Source organism: Lissotriton vulgaris, chromosome 11 (assembly GCF_964263255.1).
Source record: "Lissotriton vulgaris chromosome 11, aLisVul1.2, whole genome shotgun sequence".
Lineage (NCBI taxonomy): Eukaryota > Metazoa > Chordata > Amphibia > Caudata > Salamandridae > Lissotriton > Lissotriton vulgaris.
In genome coordinates this window covers 1,048,376,984-1,048,398,958 of record NC_141699.1, presented here as the reverse complement: position 1 = coordinate 1,048,398,958, position 21,975 = coordinate 1,048,376,984, and the positions used below count along the sequence as shown (strand labels likewise).

Here is a 21,975-nt window from a genome sequence, read left to right as displayed (position 1 = left end):
AAGGTCAGATTTGATGTGGCATGCACCCAGGAGGCTATCTCAGAAGTTGCCCACCTGGTTTCCGCAGCCTTTTATGTGTCCTGGCTGACAATCTTCAGCTGCCGCCGCCAAGATAGGAATCAAACCCCCTGCCAGGAGGTGTGAACATTTCCAGGAATCAGCTACAAAGGCCTGCTTGGGAAGGAAGTGTTACCTCCCCCTATAGAGGATGGCTAGTGAAGTGGTACATCAAGGCAGTGAACTTCAAAGCCTTTCACCACCTCTGATGTGCACGTGGGCTTCATCCTAGAGGAGGAAAAGCCAACCCCCTGCTCCAGAGACATTATTGTAACCCGGGCAGGGAGGAAAATTAGATAGTCAGGAGTTGTACACTCCCAGAAAGCTAACCACACGCCTAGGGTGGGTAACCTGGTCTGCACAGCCAAGGAAGGTTTCTGCTATTTTTAAAAGTGCCGGAATAGTAGTTTCTGGATAGAAAATGTGCCACACTCCACAGGAAGTGGTCACCTTAGGGGCAGATTAGACACTAGGGCTAGTAGCCCATAGGCAACTAGCACTCACACCCCTAGTGCCCCTAAATCTAACGTTTAAAGGCTGCTCTGGCACCAACACCTCTGATCTGAACAACCTGCAACCAAGGACAAAGAAGAGACCCTAGTCTTCCACTTCAGGACCTGCACAAACCAAAGGTGCGATAACCTGCACCTGTGGCAACCACCCTCAACTGCATGAGTGCTACTCGTCGCAGACTAGAGACTTGTTCCAAAGGAACGAGGAACCCCTCTGCAAGCCAAAGGCAAATCCAGAACTCCCTTGATCTAGAGGTACAAGTACCCTGCAGCGCGCAGGTAATGCATGTTCACAGAACCAAAGAATCACTGGATATCGAGCCTGCTGCGGCAGTACCAAAAAGTAAACGGTCAAGTGCATCATGAGAAATACAATCCTGACCTTCAGCAAGTTTCAGACGGCTCCTGTTTTCCCCCCAGACTTTAGGACGTCGAAGTAACAGAAAGGCGGAGCTTGCCACTGCCAAGGCTTGTTAGTGGCCGGTCCGGCTACCACTACCTTTGTTCAACACTGTGCCTTGAAGGAACCACACAGCATCTTCATCCAAACACCCCAGTTGCTCCGTTGTCGAGATTTTGCATCCATTTCCATGTAAATGGTAAAACCAGTGAACCCTCCAGCTCCCACTTCAGCACCATGGACAGCAGAGACTCCTCTGCACTAACAGGCACATGCATCAAGCGATTAAGGAATCGCAAACGGTGCGAATCGCAAAATTCGGCCTTAATTGCGATTCACAAAATGCTAATCGCAATTAAGGAATTCTAAGAAATCGCAATTTATTTAGCAATTTCTTAATGCATAGGCATTTGCAATTCCTTAATTGCGATTCCTTAAAAATCGCAATTAAGGAATCGCAAATGCCGAGATTGATGCATGTACCTGTAAGTCCCTACGTGCCAAGTAAAATTCAACTGAATGTCAGAGCCTGGTCCTGAGGCCCGCCCCATCTTTACAACCAGTGTGTTCCACTGGACTCAACCTGCAAGTGACCGATTGTCACTAGTGTTTTTCTCTATTGAATGCAACAATAAAGTTTTGTAAGATTGAAATGCACTGATTTATTTTTTCTTTAAAAATTCATAACTCCAGTTATACTCATCACATTGTCTCCATTTGATGTCTAGATTAATATAAAAATCGGCTTTATTTTCATAAATTGGTGTCAGATTCCTTTAGAGTTGTGTCAATTACTTGGCGTCCATGTTGGTACTCTGAAATGATTAACACATATTCCTTTAGGAAAACCTGACTGTTCTGTGTTACACTACCAGGACTAAGATAGGGATTTATTAGTGTGGATCCAAAGGACCTATTTGGGGTAACATGACGGTATTGCATAGTGAAGCCCATCGAGCCTCACTACATAATACCCCACTTTCCTACAGAGCAATACCTCTAACTGCAAGAAATGCCACTTTCTTGAAAGGCAGGGTAAATTCATACAGATATATACCAAAGAAGCTTATAATTGATCAAGCATTTTTCAACCTCTTTACAATTGCCATGATGGATCATAACTATATTTTTCATTTACAACTTGACCTTCTTTACAGTAATTTCATAATAATTAATTAAAATAGTGTACCTATGAATGTTGGTTGCTTCCTGTTTGATATCTTTTCTAAGAAATACCCATCTTCCTTGGTTTTAAAGCCAATAGTCAGCAAGTAATTTTGAGAAGCAGATGGAGGCCAGTCGGTTGTTTGTGGCAGAATGTGCAGGACCTGAGGGTCTAGAAGATGACACTGTCTTTAGTATAGGCTTTTAGACACAATATTTTGTTTACCACACAATGTAACATCAAATAGAACATTATATATTCTCAGAGAATCATATTTATTTATTTATTTATTTATTTATTTATTTATTTATTTATGAGATTTGATAAAGCGCGAACGAATGCCCTTGGGCGTCTATATAAGCCATCGTTAGCTTACTTGGGGGAATATGTTGACCTGCATCGATTTAGGTTGTAGGATATAGGATCGTAGCTATATACTAAACAGTCAAAATAGTTAACTATCTTTCAAGTCATTATTCCAGGGTATGGGCAATATTGTATTTAGACAAGAGCAGTTGTACAATTTATACATTTATCCTATAATTTTGTTTATTCTTAGAGCATGGATTTCAGATACAGGTTCAGGAGAGAACGAGCATGGAACCTGCAGGTATAACTAGAGACAGTGTGGTGAATTCATAGTGCTTATTGGTAAAAGAGTAGTATTAAAGGTCTTCGGAGAATATATTCATTTTAGTTAAATAAACCTCAGTCTCTGATGAGAATAAACACTGCCATAAATACTAAGGTAAGTAAGATTCTTAGTGAGCAAATTAGAAACAAGGATAACAATAGTACATGGTACAAATGCAATAGTTATGCATACAGGGGCAGATTTACAAGCCCCCAGTGCCACCAGTATGTCACTTTTTGTGACCTACTGGTGGCATATTTCACTGCTCCATATTTAAAAGGGCAGGAAAAGCTACCCTGCGTGGCTTTTCCTGTCCTTGTAAATACGCCCCCTTTACACGCAGCACTTTGCGTGAAAGGGGCGTACTATGGGTGTTGCTGTGGGTGTTCCAACGCAACACCCATAGAACCAGACACATTTCCAAATTTACGAGGAATCGTGAATCTGGAAATTTGTTGAAATGCTATACCTCCCCAGGAGGCGCAACGAGGAAAAATATTTTAATTTCTCCTTTTGTTTTCCTCTTTAAATGTGTGCTGCATTCTACAGCACGCATTGAAAGAGGAAAAAGCCTGTAGTGCCCCTTCCTGCACAAAAGCAATCTCCCCATGAAAAAGGCATCCTTGCATCGTGGTGCAAGGGTGCCTGCGCATGGCAGCTGTTTTGAGCCAGCGCAGGGGAGAGCACGGAAATGCGACGTATTGTAAATATGTCTCATCCCTGTGCTCTGAAGGTGCCGCAGCATAGCGCAGCCAAAGGGCTTGCGGTACCACGCTGCGGCACCTTCTTGTAAATCTGCTCTAGTTTATAGAAATCAACTCACATTCCATTCAAATATTTGCCCTGATACATCTAGGAAACAGCATATGGTCTTTAGTGTAAAAATACATCTTCAGTCAAATTATACCCTGTAGAAATATTATTTTTTGGCAAATATAAAACCCTGACTGTGCCATTGTTGATGACCACAGGTTGGATCTAAAGAGAGTGATAGCAAATGGACTAAGCAATAATGTGACATTTGATGAAGTTATCACCAAAAAAGTTAATCCTTTACATTAAGGTACGCTTTAACATTATCAGTTGCTGTACAGATTCTAAGCTAATGTGAACATTTAATGTCAATCCAAGTTTTGTAAATAGATTGTAATATTCCGTTCAAAATATTCTGTATTCCAAGTTGATATAGTCTGCAGACAGGAGAAGAGGAGGAATAAAAGCACCAGTGGTCAATCAATTATTTTTTATAAGATGCGTTGAGTTTGGTTCAGTGGACAAAGTAATGAGGAGCATAGATAGAGTGTGATTTGAAAGTATTTGAAGATTCTCCTATTTTGTTAAATCTTTGTTTTTGATCTCAGATGTACATTTTGGAGAATTCAAAGCAAACATAACATAGTGTAATATTGATAAACATCTTTCTTCAGCATTATAACTGGAGCCATCCAATGTTTCCAAAACCAGCATTTGATATTGAGTTCCAGTGCAAAGCTGTTCCATAGAGATCCACTTCATACATATAATGAGATGCATCACTACAGCAGTTGCTTTCCTAACAAGCATTTGCAATGCAATAGGTCTCGCATTATTTAAGTTTGAGCTATTAGTACTGTAAATGGCAGTGTTTTTATTTATGCGCTATTTTAATTTTCTTTGCATAAAAAAGTACATATACAATATTTCTTGTAGATAAGTTAAACATTTTAATGATGTGTCCAAATAATTTTTATATGTACATTCGATTTGCAAACGGATGGGGTGGGGGGGGGATCTGAAAACTGAAGGAGGGCCTCGGGCAGTTTATCTGCATAAAGCCCTGCATGTCTAAGGCCACGTCCCCTTTCCACATGGTGAATTCTCTTTTCAAGAGGGCAGGTCTTCCTCTGAGGTAACACGGCAGCATCTTGTGAAGTGCAGCAAGATGGGGATGTAAAGCTTCCATTAGTTGCCACTTTTCATGCACCTCAGCAAATAGGTGCACACTTCTGTTCATGAGGTTGGCAACAATGTCCTGACCTGGTGTGCCACCGCTTGTTGGTACACTGCCGCTGTGCGGTGGTGGAATTTATAATCAATACTTTTCTATTCCCAAGAATATGTCACTGGCTACACTGCCCTTCTTGTAGCATTATGAAATCCTGCTCTGTCAGGCTGTGCAGTAACCCTACCGATCGACTCCAGACTAGGCCATCCAGTCCTGCTTTTCTTTACATGCTGGTAGTGGCAGTGTTACCTTTATTTAGTGGGAAAAACAAAACATCTGCCAGAATGCAAGGGAAAATTCCTAACCTGCCCCTGCAAGAGAAATCTTTGTGGAATAAAGTGTGCACTAGTCTTGTGCGTTCATGTAATCATTTTGGTATGCAATTCAGTTTCAGTGGCTCCAGTATATACATACCATGAGATTGGTCTCCATAAGTATAGTGGGCATGACTGAACTTACTCTCTCAGCTGTAACATTTTGAGTTAAAGACAAAAAGCACAGTGTTCACATGAAAAAAATTAATAATTGGGCAGACCTTGCATAACATCTCCACAACTGCCTTTAAGGCTCTCAGTAGTTATCACATTTGTTGAGAGCCGTTTTAAGCTGCACTTCTTCCAGACGAGCAGTGCTGTAAAGCTCTAGTACTTGCTTTGTTTTCTCCGACATGGATGCAGTACACGGGCGAGATTTCATTAAAAATAAGGCTGAGTGAATAGAGCAGCGCTTTCCACGTCATAACCATGTAGTTAATGAGGTCTGGCAAGCACTGCATCTCTATGCACTTTTCGTTTGCACAAGTTCAGAGCTCGCGCCGCCGGCCTGCGACCAGGAAGTCAGGCAGGCCGGGCGGGACAACCGGAAACAGGAAGTAGGAGGGCGGGAGCCTACCCCGCCTCCCACGGGAGAGCCGTGGCTGTTTGGTGCACCGGAGCAGGCAGGAGCCTACCCTGTGCCCCGGTGCCGAAGGAGGGAGAAAGAGTCCTGCTGCCGGGCCCTGCAGCTGCCGATGAGAGGAGCCGCCGCACCAAGGAAGCTGGTGAGTGTGGCTTCGCGTTGTTGATGATCTGCGAGGGTGGGGGGCATGTGTGTGTGCGCGTGCGGCGGTGGCGGGCTGTGTATGTGTGTGAGCGTGCGTGCGTGCGTGTGTGTATGTGTCTTGGAGTCTGTGAGTGTGACTGTGAGGGGGAGAGGGGGTGTGTGTGAGTGAGTGTCTGTCTGTTTGTGTATATGCGCGCCTGAGCTGCGAGGGCGGGGGGCATGTGTGTGCGCGTGCATCGGTGGGGGGCTGTGTATGTGTGTGAGCGTGCTTGCGTGTGTGTATGTGTCTTGGGGTCTGTGTGTGTGACTGTGGGGGGGAGAGGGTGTGTGTGTGTGAGCGAGTGTCTGTCTGCTGTTTGTGTATATGCGCACGCATGTGCACGGCGCGGGACGGAACGTGCGCGTTCGCGCACCCAAATCTGCCTTCAAAAGCTCGTGACAGTTTCTTGTCCTCATTCCCCCATGTCAGATAACTATAAGTCTCCATGTTTCTCCCACTGTGTACTACATTAGAACAAAAACTTTTACTGAAGTGTCTTCACTCCTATCTTTTTATGTGTGAAGACTCTGCAGTTGCCAAGATACTACGGGCAAAATACCTTTGTGAGTGGCAAACAATCATAAACTTACACAAAAGTGTAAGTATACCTTTGTGAATCAGGCCCTTAAGGTTGAACCCACAACAAAGCTGTATACTGTTGTCAGAACCAGTTAAATTGGGTTGATGAAAATGCTGCAGATTCTGTAAAACATGCAATGCATTTAAATTGCCTTAATCTTTCCTTATGAGCTAAGGTGTACCTACTCCCACCTAAAGTAATCCAGAGCAGTTGCTCTGCAGATTATTTCCTAATTATATCCTTAATATTCTTTGCATCAAACAACCTAGGTAGATAATGTTTCATATTCCATTGTCAAAATGTGCTGGGAAGCCTAATCAGAATTAACATCCATTCTCAGTCACAACATAGTGCTGCAAATAAAGGTAACCAGTGTTTTTGTTTAACTTGTACATACTGTTGGCAGGGCTCTGCCAGAGAGGACTTGGATAAAGCGAAGCCTATCCAAATTTGCTTGTGCGTTTGATGCTGAAATCATACTCGCTACAGTTTCAAAAAGTTTGATAAAGGAGCCTCTACAGGCAATCTAAATGAAAACAAAATAACAAAATTAAACGTTGTTTGACTTTGAAAAGCTTTTGTCAGGTGATACCTTAAGAGATAGAGTTAATACTAGACTAAAGCCTTATTATTTGTTTGTTTGTAGGTACCATATCTGCCAGTAGCATTTATCAGATTGGTGTGAATGCCTGCTGCAGTGTTGCTGTTGAGTAGACGAGCCACAGCGTCTTGGACTGTACACACTCTCTCCATCCGTGCCCCCATCCCCCTGGGATTTGCCACCGGAGCAGTGTCTCCTCCTGTAAACCGAGGGAAAGTATTGGTAGGATTCAGAAACTAGCGTCGCTGCCCTATTGGAATCAACTGGGATCCAAGGAGGTGGCTTATGAAAGGAGATGTCTATTGGGAGTGTAGAGGGAGAGGCGGTGGTTGAGGTATGAGGTCTGGCATTGTGGAGGGGTTTGTATGCGTGCGTGAGCAGCTTGTAGGTGATTGTTTTGTTGACGGATATCCAGTGAAGGTCTCTCAGGTGGCGTGTGATGTGGATGTGGCGTGGGACATTCAGGATGAGTCTGGCTGAGCCGTTCTGGATGTTCTGCAGTTTCTTTTGGAGCTTCTGCATGATGCTGGTGTATAGTGCATTGCCAAAGTCGAGTCTGCTGCTGATGAGCGCACAGGTGACCATTTTCCTGGACTTGGTGGGGATAGACTTGAAGATCGTACGAAGCAGGCACGGAGTGTGGAAGCAGGAGGACAAAACAGCGTTGATTTGGCAGTTCATTGAGAGCCAGGAGTCCCGTATAATGACGAGATTTTATGCATGGTCCGTCGGTGAAGGAGGTGTCCATGCGCTGCGGGCCACCAGGAGTCATCCCAGGTGGAGGGGGTGGAGTCCAGGATGAGGACTTTAGTCTAGGAAAAAGCAGACAGATGGCAATTGCATGTTTCTTGCTGGGGACAATCAACTTTCCAAAAATCCCTCAAAGTAAGGAGTGGAGGTGGTGGAGTTACTCCAGTCAGTTGATGGAGAAATACACTCACCATTTTTTGGGTGGGAAAGGGTGAGATCATGAGTTTGTGGCCATTCACAAACTTTTAAAGCAAAGAACACTTTCTATATATTTTGAGCTGTGCTAAATGAAGTAACGATTGTTCATGATTGTTAGACCTGGCATCCTTGGTGTGGTTTCCCACAAATGTTTGCCTTCTGACTTTTTTTTTGCTGGCTTTAGAGTTCTGGGCCCTTTACCACTGCTAACCAGTGCTAAAGTGCATGCGCTCTGTACACTAAACATGGTAACATTGGCTTATCCACAATTGGCATATTTAAATTACCTATAAGGCCCTAGTAAAGTGCACTCTATGTGCCCAGGGCTTGTAAGTTAAACGCTACCAAGGGGCCTGCAACACTGATTGTGACACCAACTTAAGTAGCACTTTAAACATGGATCAGACCTGCCACAGCAAAGCAGGTGTGTGCAGTATAAACTGCGATTCAGATGTGACAAGCTAGCCTACTGGCCAGGCCAAAACTTTCCTTTTTATTACATGGTAAATCACTTCTAAGGTAGGCCTTGGGCAGCCCTAAGGGCAGGTTGCAGTATAATTTAGAAGTAGGATGTGTACTTTTAAGTTTTATATGGGCTGGTAATGAAATACTCTTAACTTCATTTTCCCTAGGCCATTATCTCCCATAGGTTAACATTGGGACTGCATTATAATATTTTCTAATTGGAGTTTCCCTTTGGACAAGATGGGGAAAAGTACATTTGGTGTCCCTAGACTCACAATTTAAAAACATAACTTATGGGGAAGGTAGATTTAAATTGCAATTCTGAAAATGCCACTTTCAGAAAGCTGGCATTTTCTTACTCAAACCATTTGGTACCGTCTGCCTGTCACTTGAATACACATCTGGGGGGGGTGACAGTCTGCTTCCTGCATTCCCCCTTAGCCACTTAGCCACTCACAAAGGCAGAGTAGATGTGGCTGCGTAGCCATCTGCATGTTGATGGGTCATGTTGAGGCAGGATGAGAGGACAGAGCTGGCACTTGTACCTGATTAGGGATGTGCCTGTTCCCACACAAAGGAGTGCATACCCCCTGTAGGGAGTCTGGGGCCAGGGCAGGCATGGCAGGGCATTTTGCACTCCAAAGCATCTCTTTGAAGCCTCCTACTGCAAAGGCTCAAATGAGTATAACTACTGGACCTCTGACACCATGATTTTAGAATACTGTGGGAACTAATGACATTCTGTCAGGAAGAAGAGTTGCTGTGCTGTATGAGGGACTGCCACCTTGTTAGCTGCTCAACTGTGTTGGCCTGTTGCCTGCTGATTGTTGTGTTGTAGGAGGGACTATCACTTTGCTACCTGCTTTTCTGTGTTGGCTTGCTGCCTGCTGCTTTCTGCCTGGGAGTGAGAAGTACTGGACCTGCTCTATAAATCCTTGAACCCAACTTCTCCATGGGCTTGCTGGCTTTCTGGCTTGCCTCCTGTTTTGAAGTCTCTGGGTTATCACAGACTTCCTTCATCCCCGCTTCAGCTGCTGGACTCTGCTAACTGTGAGTCTTGCCCTGCCAAGAGGTGCCAATCCTGTCCAAGGCCTTGAAAGTGGTTTCTGCAACTGTTTTTCTACAAAGATTGGTGCATTGATGACTTTGTTCTAATTGGAACCCATACAGTGCTCTTTGATGCAGACTCAGGGCTGATTCAAGGACATACCTGTGCTGCTCGATGATGATGCAGGACCCGACTGTGAGGCTCGACAATATTGCCGTGCCTGCATTCCAAGAAGTTCAACACCACCGCAGGACACGACTGGGAGGCTCAATGATGATGCGGGACTCGACTGCGAGGCTCAGCACCGACGCATCTACTTGACTGCATGGGTCGGAACAGACTCTTCGAGTCTTCAGCGACATCGTCTAATCAATCCAATGTACTTTTTCAGCAGGCCCTGGGTGCGTCCCGTTGCCAAACTGTCCTCCATCGCTGTCAGCCTGAACTTTGATTTACTTTGATCCAGCGTGACTTCATGTAACCCCTAAGTGCTATTGTTTTTTATGCACTATACTGCAGTTTATTCTTTAAAAGTTCATATCTCATATTCTACCTATTGGATTTTTTGTTTTTTTGGTCTTGTTTACTCATAAAAATATTCTTTATTATTCTAAAGTGGAGTATTTTTGTGGTAGTTTCACTGTACTACTGTAATTAAAGCATTGCACACATACTTTACACATTGCCTCTTAAGTCAAGCCTGACTGCTCTGTGCCAAGCTACGAGAGGGTGAGCCCAGGTTAATTTAGGATTTGTATGTGAATTACCCTGACTAGGATTGCCGTCCCTACTTGAACAGGTTGCAAACCTCTGCCAACTAGAGACCTGATTTCTAAACTGGGTGATCAGTGGTGAGGGTAGGACTTGTGTTTGTGCAGTACCTTACAGTAATTTGGTGTGTACTACCATCCATATCTAGACCAATTTGAATCAATTGTCTCTGAACTCATTTGGTATTTTTTATCCTGCACTCTTTAAATTGCCATTTTTACTTTTTCCTTCCACTTGATTGGCATTTTTGCTTTTGTCTGAATCATGTTTCTGATTGGAGGTACCATAACTGCACATGCACCTGCAAACAGAGATTTTGAATTGGCCAAGCTGGAGAAATATATTGAGAGCCCACTAAAGGATTTTTGCAAGGAGTTTAAGGTTTCTACCAAAGGCATCACTAAAATGTTGGAGCTGCAAGAGGCACTGAGGGCCTGGTTGAAATATAGGGCTGCAGCTCATAAAATGCCAGAGGATGAGGAGGATGATGAGGCAATAGAGAATGATGAAGAGCTGGCTGGACCAGGATTCAGAGGAGAATCTTGGACTGCCTGTAAGGCAGGGGGTAACCAGTCTGCAAGGGGAGAAGGTTCACCCCAGGGAAGCAAGCAGGGTGTTCTCTAAAGGCCTATCTTCAGAGAAGCTGGAGGACAGGAGGTAAGATAAGAAATTAAAATTACAACTTGCCAAAGTAAATCCCGAGGCAGAGCAAAAGAAACAGACCTTAGAGGAGAAAAGGCTAACCATGGAGATGGAGGAAAACAAAATGAAATGTCTGGCTACATGCCTCTGCATAAATGGGCAAGAGGTTGTTTACTTGCGAATGCATGGCTTGATTGCCCGGTGGCATATGGCGTAGATATGGACCTTAGATATGCACCACTGCTGTGAGTGACAGCCTATTCTAGGAGGCGTGCTATACAGGGAACTCGCAGCGCAGTCCTGCATAGTTTGATTATTTCTGCTGGATGTGTGGCCTATGATAACTGGAACTGAGGGGTGCGATAACCTACCTGGTAGAGTCACTGCAAGCGGGGCCGCTGCTGGGAACTACATTGGTGACGGCGCAAATTTCTTGCGTGTGAGGTTCTGTAAATTACGAATTTGTTCGTGCTCAGCCTCCATTTTAAGATCGCCACCATTTTGTGTTGCCCTCACTCAGGCAGCTTGGCGAACGCGATTTTTTTCTCGTTTCTGCCTTGCGTGTCAGGTGGCTTCCTCGCCTATGTTTACTAACGAGTGTCAGGGTCTGGCCGAGTACACTAATTCCTGTCTGAGCTGATTAATCCCCGTCCGGACTACATGTCATTTCACACCATTGTTTCCTTTAAGTTATCTTATCTGCTGTCCTTCGCTACACGTCTCACGCATTCTCCTGTTTCTCGACTGTCCTTCTACGACACACAGCTGTGTTTTCTCTGCTAGTAAACTGAATTGTGTGGATTTACTTGTGATTTGCTTAAAGGGTCGAGTGACAAACATACTCGTGAACTTGAGTTGTTTTGGACTTAAAGTATTGTCTATAACGTTTGCCTATAGCTCATGCTCGTGTGTGATTGCATTTTTGCATTGTGCTGTATGATATATAAACCTGTGCGCCACGGATTTAAGTGGCAGTCTCTTTTGCACCTCATTGTATTGACGACTTCTAAGACCACTGTACTAGCTGCAGCTAATAAATACCATCTTCTACGCCAGACGAAGAGTCTGTGTCTCTGTTTTGACAAGGCAGGTGAATCCCGGGGATTTAGGTGTACCCTGCGCCACCGGGCCTTAAGGTGCTGGGCCGGTGGAGGCAGTAGCTCGTGAGTGGACTAGATCCACAATTTGCCCCTCTGTTCAGCTATAATCAGTGGTTTCATAGGGAGAAGTGGCGAGAGACATACCTTGTGTTCACATGGGGAAACAGGACCAGCAGCAGTCGCGCCTCACCTTTGAGTCACAAAAGTCATTGAGGTCCCAGCTCCTTCTCTGGATTACTCCCCATCCCCCGCTCATTTTTTCCTCTGCTCCCTAGTGGGGACATGTTCCTCCGATACCTGACTATGCAACTGTAGCCGATGTTATTCCCCCTCGACCGTCACCTACCCAGCCGGACATTGGGCACAGTATCCTCTTCGTCTCCCTCCTACCCTTCTTCCTCACCCCTTTACCCTTCTGCTCTCCACTTTGCTTGTCTTCTATGCTCTTTAACTGTTTCTAGCAACAGATGTAACTTGTAACTGATGTAACTTTGTAACACTGTGGAACCTCATGTAAAGCGCTTTGATACCTCCGGGTCTAGCCAGCGCTATAAAAAACTCAAATAAATAAATAAAATGTTGGCTCAGAAGCTGATCCTGAGGAAGCTCAACATCAAAGACAGGGGTTCTGAGTCCAGCCAAGACAGTGGCAGCATTTCTTTGGTGCCCTCTGACAGGAGGGTCCACAAACTCAAGGGTCTGGTGTCACACTGTGTTGACAGTAAGCTCACTGACTCCAGGGAGGTTGCTAAGGAAGTGGACCGCTGGGTCGGCACCAGGGTCCACAAGAAGTATCTTGGAGGGGATTACCACAAGGGTAGGCAGGGTCCCTACCAGAAGAAGGAGGGGGGATAAACTAAGAGCAAGGGGTTTCCTAAAGGACCCCAAAACTAGTTCTGGAGGTCAGGGCTCCCATCCCACTGCTGATAAGAAAAAGAAGTGGTTTACCTACAGTAGGCCTACAGGGCAGGCTCCCATGAAGTGTTATGATTGTCAGTAAGAAGAACACTACAAAGGGGATGGCAAGGGTCCCAAGCACACACAGCCCCCCACTGGTAAGCAGTCTAAGGGTTTGGCTAGTGTAGTGCTTGAGAAGGAGATTGCCCCAGATAGGTTTGATGAGAAAATAGATATTACCCTAGTGTCCCTGGGTGATGGAGAGATGGTGCAGAGAACCCACATGCCTGACAATACTAGGAAGTACATTTAGGGGGTACCATCAATGGGCAGAGGATGGTTGGTCTGAGAGACACAGGAGGCAGCATCTGCTAACTTAAGAGCAGATAGCCCTAATGTGTTCCACCAAGTTGTTGCAGCTGACAATCACGAGAGCCACTACCAAGTGGCTCTGGTTCCCTTTGAATGGGAGGGGGTCTCAGGTCTGCTTAAGGTAACTGTGAGTACATCCATTCCTGTGGATTGTCAATTACCTGGAGCATACCCTCTGGAAGGAGGTGGAGCTCAGGTAGTACTTGAAGATGATGGGGTTGCGTGAGTGGGTGTGCCTGATCACAGGGCCCATGGGAGCCCGATAGGTTGGTGAGGAGGACTTGGACTCTGGAAGAATGGCCCAGGTACCTGCCAAAAAGAGGAAGGGCAAGGGCCATAGTAAACCCATTCCTGAGATTCCCAAGGTCTGGGAGGAGCCTGACCTTGAGGAGAAAGCTCTGATACCTCCAAGGGATTATGTAGCTGAACTCGGGGCACTGCCTGAGCTGATCCATGGGCAGCAGGAGGGAGGTCCCTCCAGGGAAGGGTTCTGCAAGGTCAGTAGGAGTGCCCTACTCTTGTGGGTTTTCAGCAGCAGGCCAAAACCCAGGGAGCTGGGAACGCCTCTGGCAAGCACCTGATTTATTGGGAAAATGATCTCCTTTATAGTGAGCCTAAGGCTCCCTAGCCTGGTGCAACCCGTGTGTTGGTGGCACCCCAGGTCTTCAGGTCCTTCCTACTGGGTCTGGCTCATGATGTGCTACTGGCAGGTCATTTGAGACAAGACAAGGCCTTTGACAGACTTGGCACCCACTTTTACTGGCCTCAAATGAGGAAGGCCTCAGATGTGTTCTGTAGGTCCTGTCCTACCTGCCAAGCAATTGGCAAGTCAGGGAAGGAGTGCAAGGCCCCCTACAAATTTTTCCTGTTGCTAGCATCCCTTTTGAGCAGGTTGGCATCTATATTGTAGGGCCTCTGAATCCCAAGAAGTCCGTGGGCAACATATTAATTTTCGTCTTGGTGGACCATGCTGCTAGGTACCTGAAAGCTATTCCTCTGAAGACAGTGACTGTGTCTGTAGTGGCCAAGACACTGAGGGGGATCTTTACCCATGTGGGTTTCCTCAAGGAGGTGTTATCGGACCAGGGCACCAACTTCATTTCCAATTACAAGAACGCTATTTGAAAAGAGTAAGGGGTAACCTACAAGTTCACCACTCCTTATCATCTCAAACTATTAGGTTGGCTGAAAAGGTTCAAGCGCACCCTCAAAGTCATGATTATAGGCCTATCTGAACCCATGAGGTGCAAGTGGGACATCCTCCTGCCATGTCTTTTGTTCACCCAAAGGGAGGTACCACAGAAGAGGTTGGATTCAGCCCTTTTGAACTTCTCTATTGGCAACCTGTGAAAGGACCTCTCAGTTTGGTTAGAAAAGGCTTGGAGGAAGCTCCTAAGAAGCAACCCCAAAATGTAGTGAGATACATGCTGGCATTCCGCCACCAGACAGCCCGCTTCAGGAAACTCGCACAGTAGAACCTAGAAGCTAGCCAGAAGAACATGAACAGCAGGTTTGACCAGAATACCACATTGGTTCAGTTTCAGCCTGGTCAAAAAGTATGAGTAATGGAGCCAGTGGAGCCCCATGCCCTGTAAGACAATTGGTCAGGGCCTTATGAGGTGAATCAGAGCAAGATCGATGTCGCCTAGTTGGTGGACCTCAAATCTCCTAGAAACTCTTTGAAGGTCCTGCATGTGAATCACCTCAAACCCCACTTTGAGAGGTCTGTGATTTCCATGCTCCTGTTTACTGATGATGGGGTGGAAGAGGAAAGTGAGCCTCTCCTTGACCCTCTATCTTCCAAGGAGCAGGATGGGTCGGTAGAGGGTGTCAACCTCTATTCTACACTGACTCTAGATCAACAGAGAGACTGCTGCCAGTTGCTGTGGCAGTTTGCCTCTTTGTTCTCCCTTGTCCAGGACTTACCACATGGTGTACCCATGATATTGATACTGGGGACAGTACACCTGTGAGGAACACAATTTACAGGTTGTCTGGTAAGGTGAGAGCTAACACTAAGGCCCAGATCTCCAAGATGTTGAAATTAGGGGTTATTGAGCCCTCAAACAGCCCTTGGTCATGCACAGTGGTGCTGGTTTCCAAGACTGCCCCTCCAGGTGTCACACTTGAACTAAGTTTCTGTGTGGACTACCCTGGGTACAATGCAGTCACTAGAAATGACACACACCCCATCCCCAGAGCTGTTGAGCTCAGAGATCGGCTTGGTGCTGCCAAGTTCCTCAGCATGTTTGACTTAACGTCTGGGTACCCACATATCGCCTTGACCAAGGGGGCTAAAGAGAGGTCATCATTTTTTAAATCAGAAGGGCACTTCCAGTTCTGGGTCATGACGTTTGCTTTGAAGAACGCCCCTGCCACCTTCCAGAGGTTGGTGAATCAGATCCTGGCTGCGTTGGAGAACTTCAGTGCCGCCTACCTAGACGACATTGCAGTCTTCAAATCTAATTGGAAGGACCTCTTGAGCTACTTCTAGGAAATACTTTGGGCTCTGCAGAGTACTGGCCTGACTAAAAAGGTCAGTAAGTGCCAGATAAGGCAGAGTTCTGTGGTCTACTTGGGACAGCAAGTAGTGGGCGGCAAGGTGCAACCCTTGCAGCCAAAAATTGACACCATTCTGAATTAGGGACCCCCAAGACGCAGACAGAATAAAGAGCCTTCCTAGGCCTCACTGGATACCACAGGAGATTCATCAAGGAATTTGCCACCATTGGTGCCCCCTTGACCGAGCTGACTACCGTGAAGCAGCCACATCAGGTGATCTGGACAGAGGTGTGCCAGAAAGCTTTTGACACCCTGAACACTGCACAGCACCTGTGCTCAATGCCCCTGATTCTCCCAAAAAATGTTTGTGCAGGCAAATGCATGTCTCAGAGCATGGAATAGTGATCATGCTCTCACAGCTAAATGAAGGGGGCCTGGATCAGCCTGTAGCCTTCCTCAGAAAGGAGGCCACTTCCCAGGGAACAGCGGTGGAGAGCCATAGTTAGTCTTTTTTAAATAAAAAAAACTAAGGTATAACAGGGCAGTGTAAGGGTTCCCTGACTCCTGGACCTTTTTGGGGTGTCCCAGGGGTAATTCACCTGGGGCCACTACATATAAAATATTTGGGGGGTTTCCACAATCCGGTGAGACTCTCACGTGATTCAGCAAATTTCTGATGCTCCAGTGAGAGCCAATCAGGAGCGCTGTGGTCAGCACTGGCTTGCAGGATTGGAAACCCATTTAAAAACAGGGGGGCTAAGTGTCTGTGGTAGGTTGGCCGCGAGCAAGCAGTAGATGCTTCGGCTAACAGTAATACACATATTTTGCTCTTTCACCTGTATATATCAAATAATGTGTGCATGGCCATTGTTCTATGAGAATAATGTGGCGTATTGTTAGATACTGTGGATAATTAATTCATAACAGACTCACCCAGAGCTACAAGCATCCCCAAACACAAAGAAAGATGTATGAACACAATTATGTTAGTCCTGAGATTTAAAAAAAATATATATAGACACATTTCTTTTTTAAATTAGAAAACATCATTTTAGCATCTTCTTCGGATAAAAGTCACCAGCCTTTGGGAAGGGGAGGAAGAAAACAAAACATAATTTCGTCTGCTGGAAATGTCAGGAAAATGCCAAGGAAGCTATAGACCTATTTCTCAGAATCTCCATTATTTCAGGCACACCCTGTTTTTAAATAAGCTGCCAACTTTTATTGATTTATTTAACTGTGGTGTGCTGACAGCCACACGTCATTTTACATGTTGTTTCCATGTAGTAAGATTCATTTTTTATTTTTTATTTCAATTGTGCTTTCACAGTCACAGGATGTAAATATTTATATACATTGTACCGAAAAACAGTTGGAAAACTCAAAATGCACTGTGGACTAGGAAGCAAATTAAGTTGTACAAATGAAAATATTGGAATATAAAATTGAGAACATATTATTAAATAAAATGTAAAAATAACAAATTATAGATGAGAGAATAAAAATAGTTTCTCAGCATGTAAACTTCTTATAAAACTAAAGCCTAGAAGGGCTAAGAGGGTGAAACCTGACACACAAAACCTCTGGGAGTATTGCATGTGATACTGAATGACTGGCAGTGGTGGCTCACTAAATCATCCGTTCATGGGAAAAAATTGCAATCCCCAATCCCTATCATGAACAGGGTTCAGTGGGTTACCGGCACCTGTCAACAAAGGGTAGACACACATTGATCCATTCAGTGCAGTGTGTGCAGCTCCGGACATCACAGACCTGTTGTTGTTCGATCTTGTGTGGCTGAATGCCACTTGTCCCTCCAAGAAGTTGGACGCCGACAGAGGCAGGTCGTATAACTAGTTAGCATTGCGGAATCTCGTGCGCTATCGGAATGAACCAGACAAATCGCTCCACCAACTAAGAACGGCAATGTGCACCACCACCCACAGAATGGAGAAAGAGCTATTAATCTGTCAAATTCTTTCCATGTCCAGGCCAGGTGAGGTTTCCTGCGTTGAGTCAAATTAAGCAGCAGGCTCCACTCCTGGAAGCGCCCTTCCATCAATTCCTTTAAGTTTCAGCTTTGCAAACATACTCCACCTGTAACCCAAAGACTTTGGGTTCATGGAAGCTGCTTGGCGGGTCATGGGAATAATGCAGTCGGATCACTAGTAGGCATTGTTTATGGTCTAAACTAATACAGTATCTGATCATCTTAGAACCTCCGACTTTCATTCTTAATTAATGAAAACATTCTTGACAAATGCTTTTGCTTTGGTTCGTTTTGCGCCGGTCCAACAATTTCACCTCTAGAGGCACAATATGAATGCCCCTGCCTGTCCTTCTTAATCATGGCCACAGTTCCGAAAACCAACACAATAGAACCAGAGTCCTATCCCATTATACCTAGCTGAAGAATTCAGGTGACCGGGCTGCTTTGAACACTCAAATTTTTTTTTTAAATAAATGCTCCGGAGCCCCAGGACAATCAGTCAAGAGCATCAAGGGTGCGCAGAGAGCCAAGGTCTGGGACAGGCGGTAGGTTGACCTCATGGCAGACCACCAGCTCAATCCCAAGATCCAACTACAAACGTTTTAACTGCAGCACCTTTAATATACGCTTTGGGAGCTGATGAAACTCTAGGGGCTCCCCTCGCCAGCCTGCACTGTCTTTAAAACGAGCTGCATCATTTACAACGCCATCATAATCGGTGTCACTGATTATCTTGCAGACAGATCCACCATCTCTTGTGGTTCTTGGCACACCTGCAGCAAGGACACTATCAAACTGCAGACTAAGAAGTGTAAAAAGAAAAAAAAAAAGGCAGCAGGCCTTTTCCATCTATGGATCCAGGAACCGAAGCAACATGCTTGTATCCATCAAGACTGTCCAAACACTGCTCAAGTTTCGGAAAGAGGTGAAGATTCACCTCTTTAGAGAAAACTACATCACAAATCATTTAGGGCCATATGTAGGTGGCCAAATACCGGTCGGTAACGGCCGATTTCGGCCGTTACCGACCGGTATTTGTAGTTTCAGATGTAGGGGGCCAGAAAATTACCGATTCTGTATATTTACTGAATCGGTAAATTTACCGAATCTGTAAATTACCGAATCGGTAAATGTACAGAATCGGTAATATGGGATGTAGGTGGCACTTCAAACAGTGCCACAGGCCCTTAGGAATTCGTTATTTACCATGAAATACTATTGCATGGTAAATAACGAATTTCTGTGTACATGCACATCTGTGCATGTACACCTGTGCCATGTGGCACACATACATGCCCTAAGGGCATGTATGTGTGTCACATGGCACACAAGCCAGAATCAGGGGTGCAACAGGGTGTCAAAGTGACACCCTGTCCCCCTTGACAATTCGGTAAATTTACCGAATCGGTATTTACCGATTCAGTAATTGCCATTGATTCCTATGGGCCTCAAGGCCCATAGGAATCAATGGCAATTACTGAATCGGTAAATACCGATTCGGTAATTACCGAATCATAACGATTCGGTAATTGATACCGAATAATTACCTACATGGCATTTACCGATTTGTAAATACCGAATCGGTAAAATTCGGTATTTACGATTCGGTAAATGCCATTTACCTACATATGGCCCTTAATGTTCACAACCCAGCTGCCTCTCCTATTACTCATTGCCTTTATGCTTGTCTTTGACATGTACAGTGGTCTGCTGCCTTTTGACAGGGCTCACAAATTGTAGCCATTGTGGTAAATGTCTCTGTCGCCATCATAACCAGCACACCTGCTTATCTTGTAGACAAGGTCACCATTTGGTAGATGTCACTTCTGCTACTCCTAGCATTGTGGTGAATTGACAACATGAGCAAAATACGGCCTTTTTTCTAAAGCTACCATAAGCGTATTGCACTTGCTTAGACTTTGCATTTGCAGTTAAGGCCTCACTTTCTTTCCCATTACTACCGATTAATTGCACGGGCAAGAATTTGCACTAATTTATTTAGGTTACCTTTGGCAGTACTGTATTAACACGTGAACAAATCCACTAAAACAAATATTCACAAAATATATAACTACCCTTTATGCGTGTTTACTGTTTTATTTCCTAGTACAAGTGCATGCTCCTAAAATAAAATAAAACGCAGAGAAAAACAATATTGCGAGCTGTTTTTCACTTTGACGTTTTCCAATTGTTCTTCACAAGTCAGACCTATTTGCTTTGCTAAGGCTTATTTTATTTTCCACACCATTGCAAGTTTTTCATTGTATCTGAAAAAGCGCATTTAGGTATACAAGGGCATATTACAACAACTAGCCGTAATTATCGCTATGTTAGTTTAGCGGCAATATTTTTATCGCCGAGCTGGGGCGATTTTTATCGCTTAGGAACCTTGCTATTATCAAGGTTTATCTCCTAAGCGATAAAAAGAGGCCGAAATGCATGAATATCGCTGAAAAGTCAGCGATATTCATGCATTACCGAGCTAATGCTCTTAGCCATGTTATCCACCTCCCATTGGATAACATGGCTAAGAACTGCTCTGGGCAGGCGTTAGCTTTTGGAGATATTCGCGCTTAGCGCGAATATCTCCAAAAGTTGGTAATAGGAGATAGCGATGTTAGCGACTGTTTCCAGTCGCTAACATCTTGGCACGCCCACTTGGCATGTCATTAGTGATAAATATCACTGACATGCAAAGCGGGGCCCAAGATGGTCGCTATCTCCTACTAGCAGTCGCTAACTGGTAATAGGGAGATAATTTTATCTCCGCTTTCTTGGCTTTTAAAGCCAAAAAAGCGGATATAAACCCCCTTGATAATATGCCCCACAGTTTCTATTTGTTTTGTCATAAACATGTATCATAGTAGAAATAAGACGAAATCTTGCAGTGTGCTGTTAAAAGGGTCAGAGGTGCTTGATGATGTCCCTAAGGTCACCTGACAGCTGGCCAGAATCATAAGCCTTGCAGCATGTAAGAATGACGAGGGCCTTTAAGGGAAGTGGAAGTGCAACATGAAACATGCAGAAAATATCCCCAATTTAATTTTTTTTCGATACACAATTTACAAGCTTGAAAAGAAAGACCAGTATTTACAATGTGATAAATGCTTTTGAAGTTGGTATTGATTATAAAATAAATGTTGCGCTGGCCAGTGTCACTTCGGGCTTCGTTTGTAATTAGCCGGGACTCCAGATCGTTTCTTGCTTAGGATGCCTTCACTGAGGCGCATTTCTAGATTATAAAGTGTTAATCATGAGACGGATATTGTGTGCTCTGGGGCCATGCTGACATGGCTAGGTCTCAGGCAGCGAATGAGCTGAGCTTTCCCTGCAGTGGCAGGAGCACCCAAGTACCAAAACGCATTTTTCTTTTTTTTTTGAAAAAATATATTCAGCAGTTAAAAAGATGCAGAGCTCTTTAAGAAGTATGTGCAATCTAAAACAAATAAAAACAGTAATAGCATGTGTACAGGAGTGGGACATTGATATGGCTCAATCATTACAAAGATTAGCACGTTTTATGATGTCAAAGTAACAAAGGAGCATAAACAATCAAAAGAAAATGTACTTAATGTACTGCCATTTTTTCAAAAGGTGGCCTGGAAACTACAATGAACACCATATGAAGTGGAGAATATGTGACAATACAACGCAAACAATTACAACGCATGCCTTTACAACGCAATTTTTACATCGCAGCTACCTTTACAACGTATGATTTTACAATGCATGCCATTACAACGCATACCGTTCAAACGCATAATCCTTTTAGGGTAACAGTGCGGTAAGTTAGGGGTGGATAGTGTTGAGGTAAAATTACTATTCCCACTCCAATGAGTGCAACAGTAGGGTAAATGTTGGATAGTGTAGGGGTAAACATTACTATTCCCACTCCAGTGAGTGCAACAGTAGGGTAAGTGTTGGATAGTGTAGGGTTAACAATTACTATTCCCATGTACCCCCAAACCCATACCCACCCTAAAACAAAAAATCCCCATTACTTACCTTATAATGCGTTGTAATGGAATGCGTTGTAATGGCATGTGTTGTAGTGACATGCGTTGTAATGCCTGTGTTGTAATGGCATGCAATGTAAATGCAGTCGCGTTGTAATGACTGTGTTGTAAAGGTAGTGCGATGTAATGACTCATTGTTTCCCGGAGTGGAGCCATTGTAGAAACTCTGCCCTGGAGCAGGACACCAACTGAGGCCCCAAGATTGCCCGT

General features: G+C 44.6%; 1 protein-coding gene across 1 annotated transcript in view; it reads right to left on the bottom strand.

Moving 5' to 3' along the window:
• SPATA16 (spermatogenesis associated 16) overlaps positions 1-21,975 on the bottom strand; it is a 479,311-nt gene that overhangs the window by 191,793 nt on the left and 265,543 nt on the right. Inside the window, exon 7 of the mRNA XM_086942587.1 lies at positions 2,159-2,305. Coding sequence (XP_086798713.1) covers positions 2,159-2,305 — 147 coding nt within the window. The remainder of the gene's footprint in view (positions 1-2,158; positions 2,306-21,975) is intronic.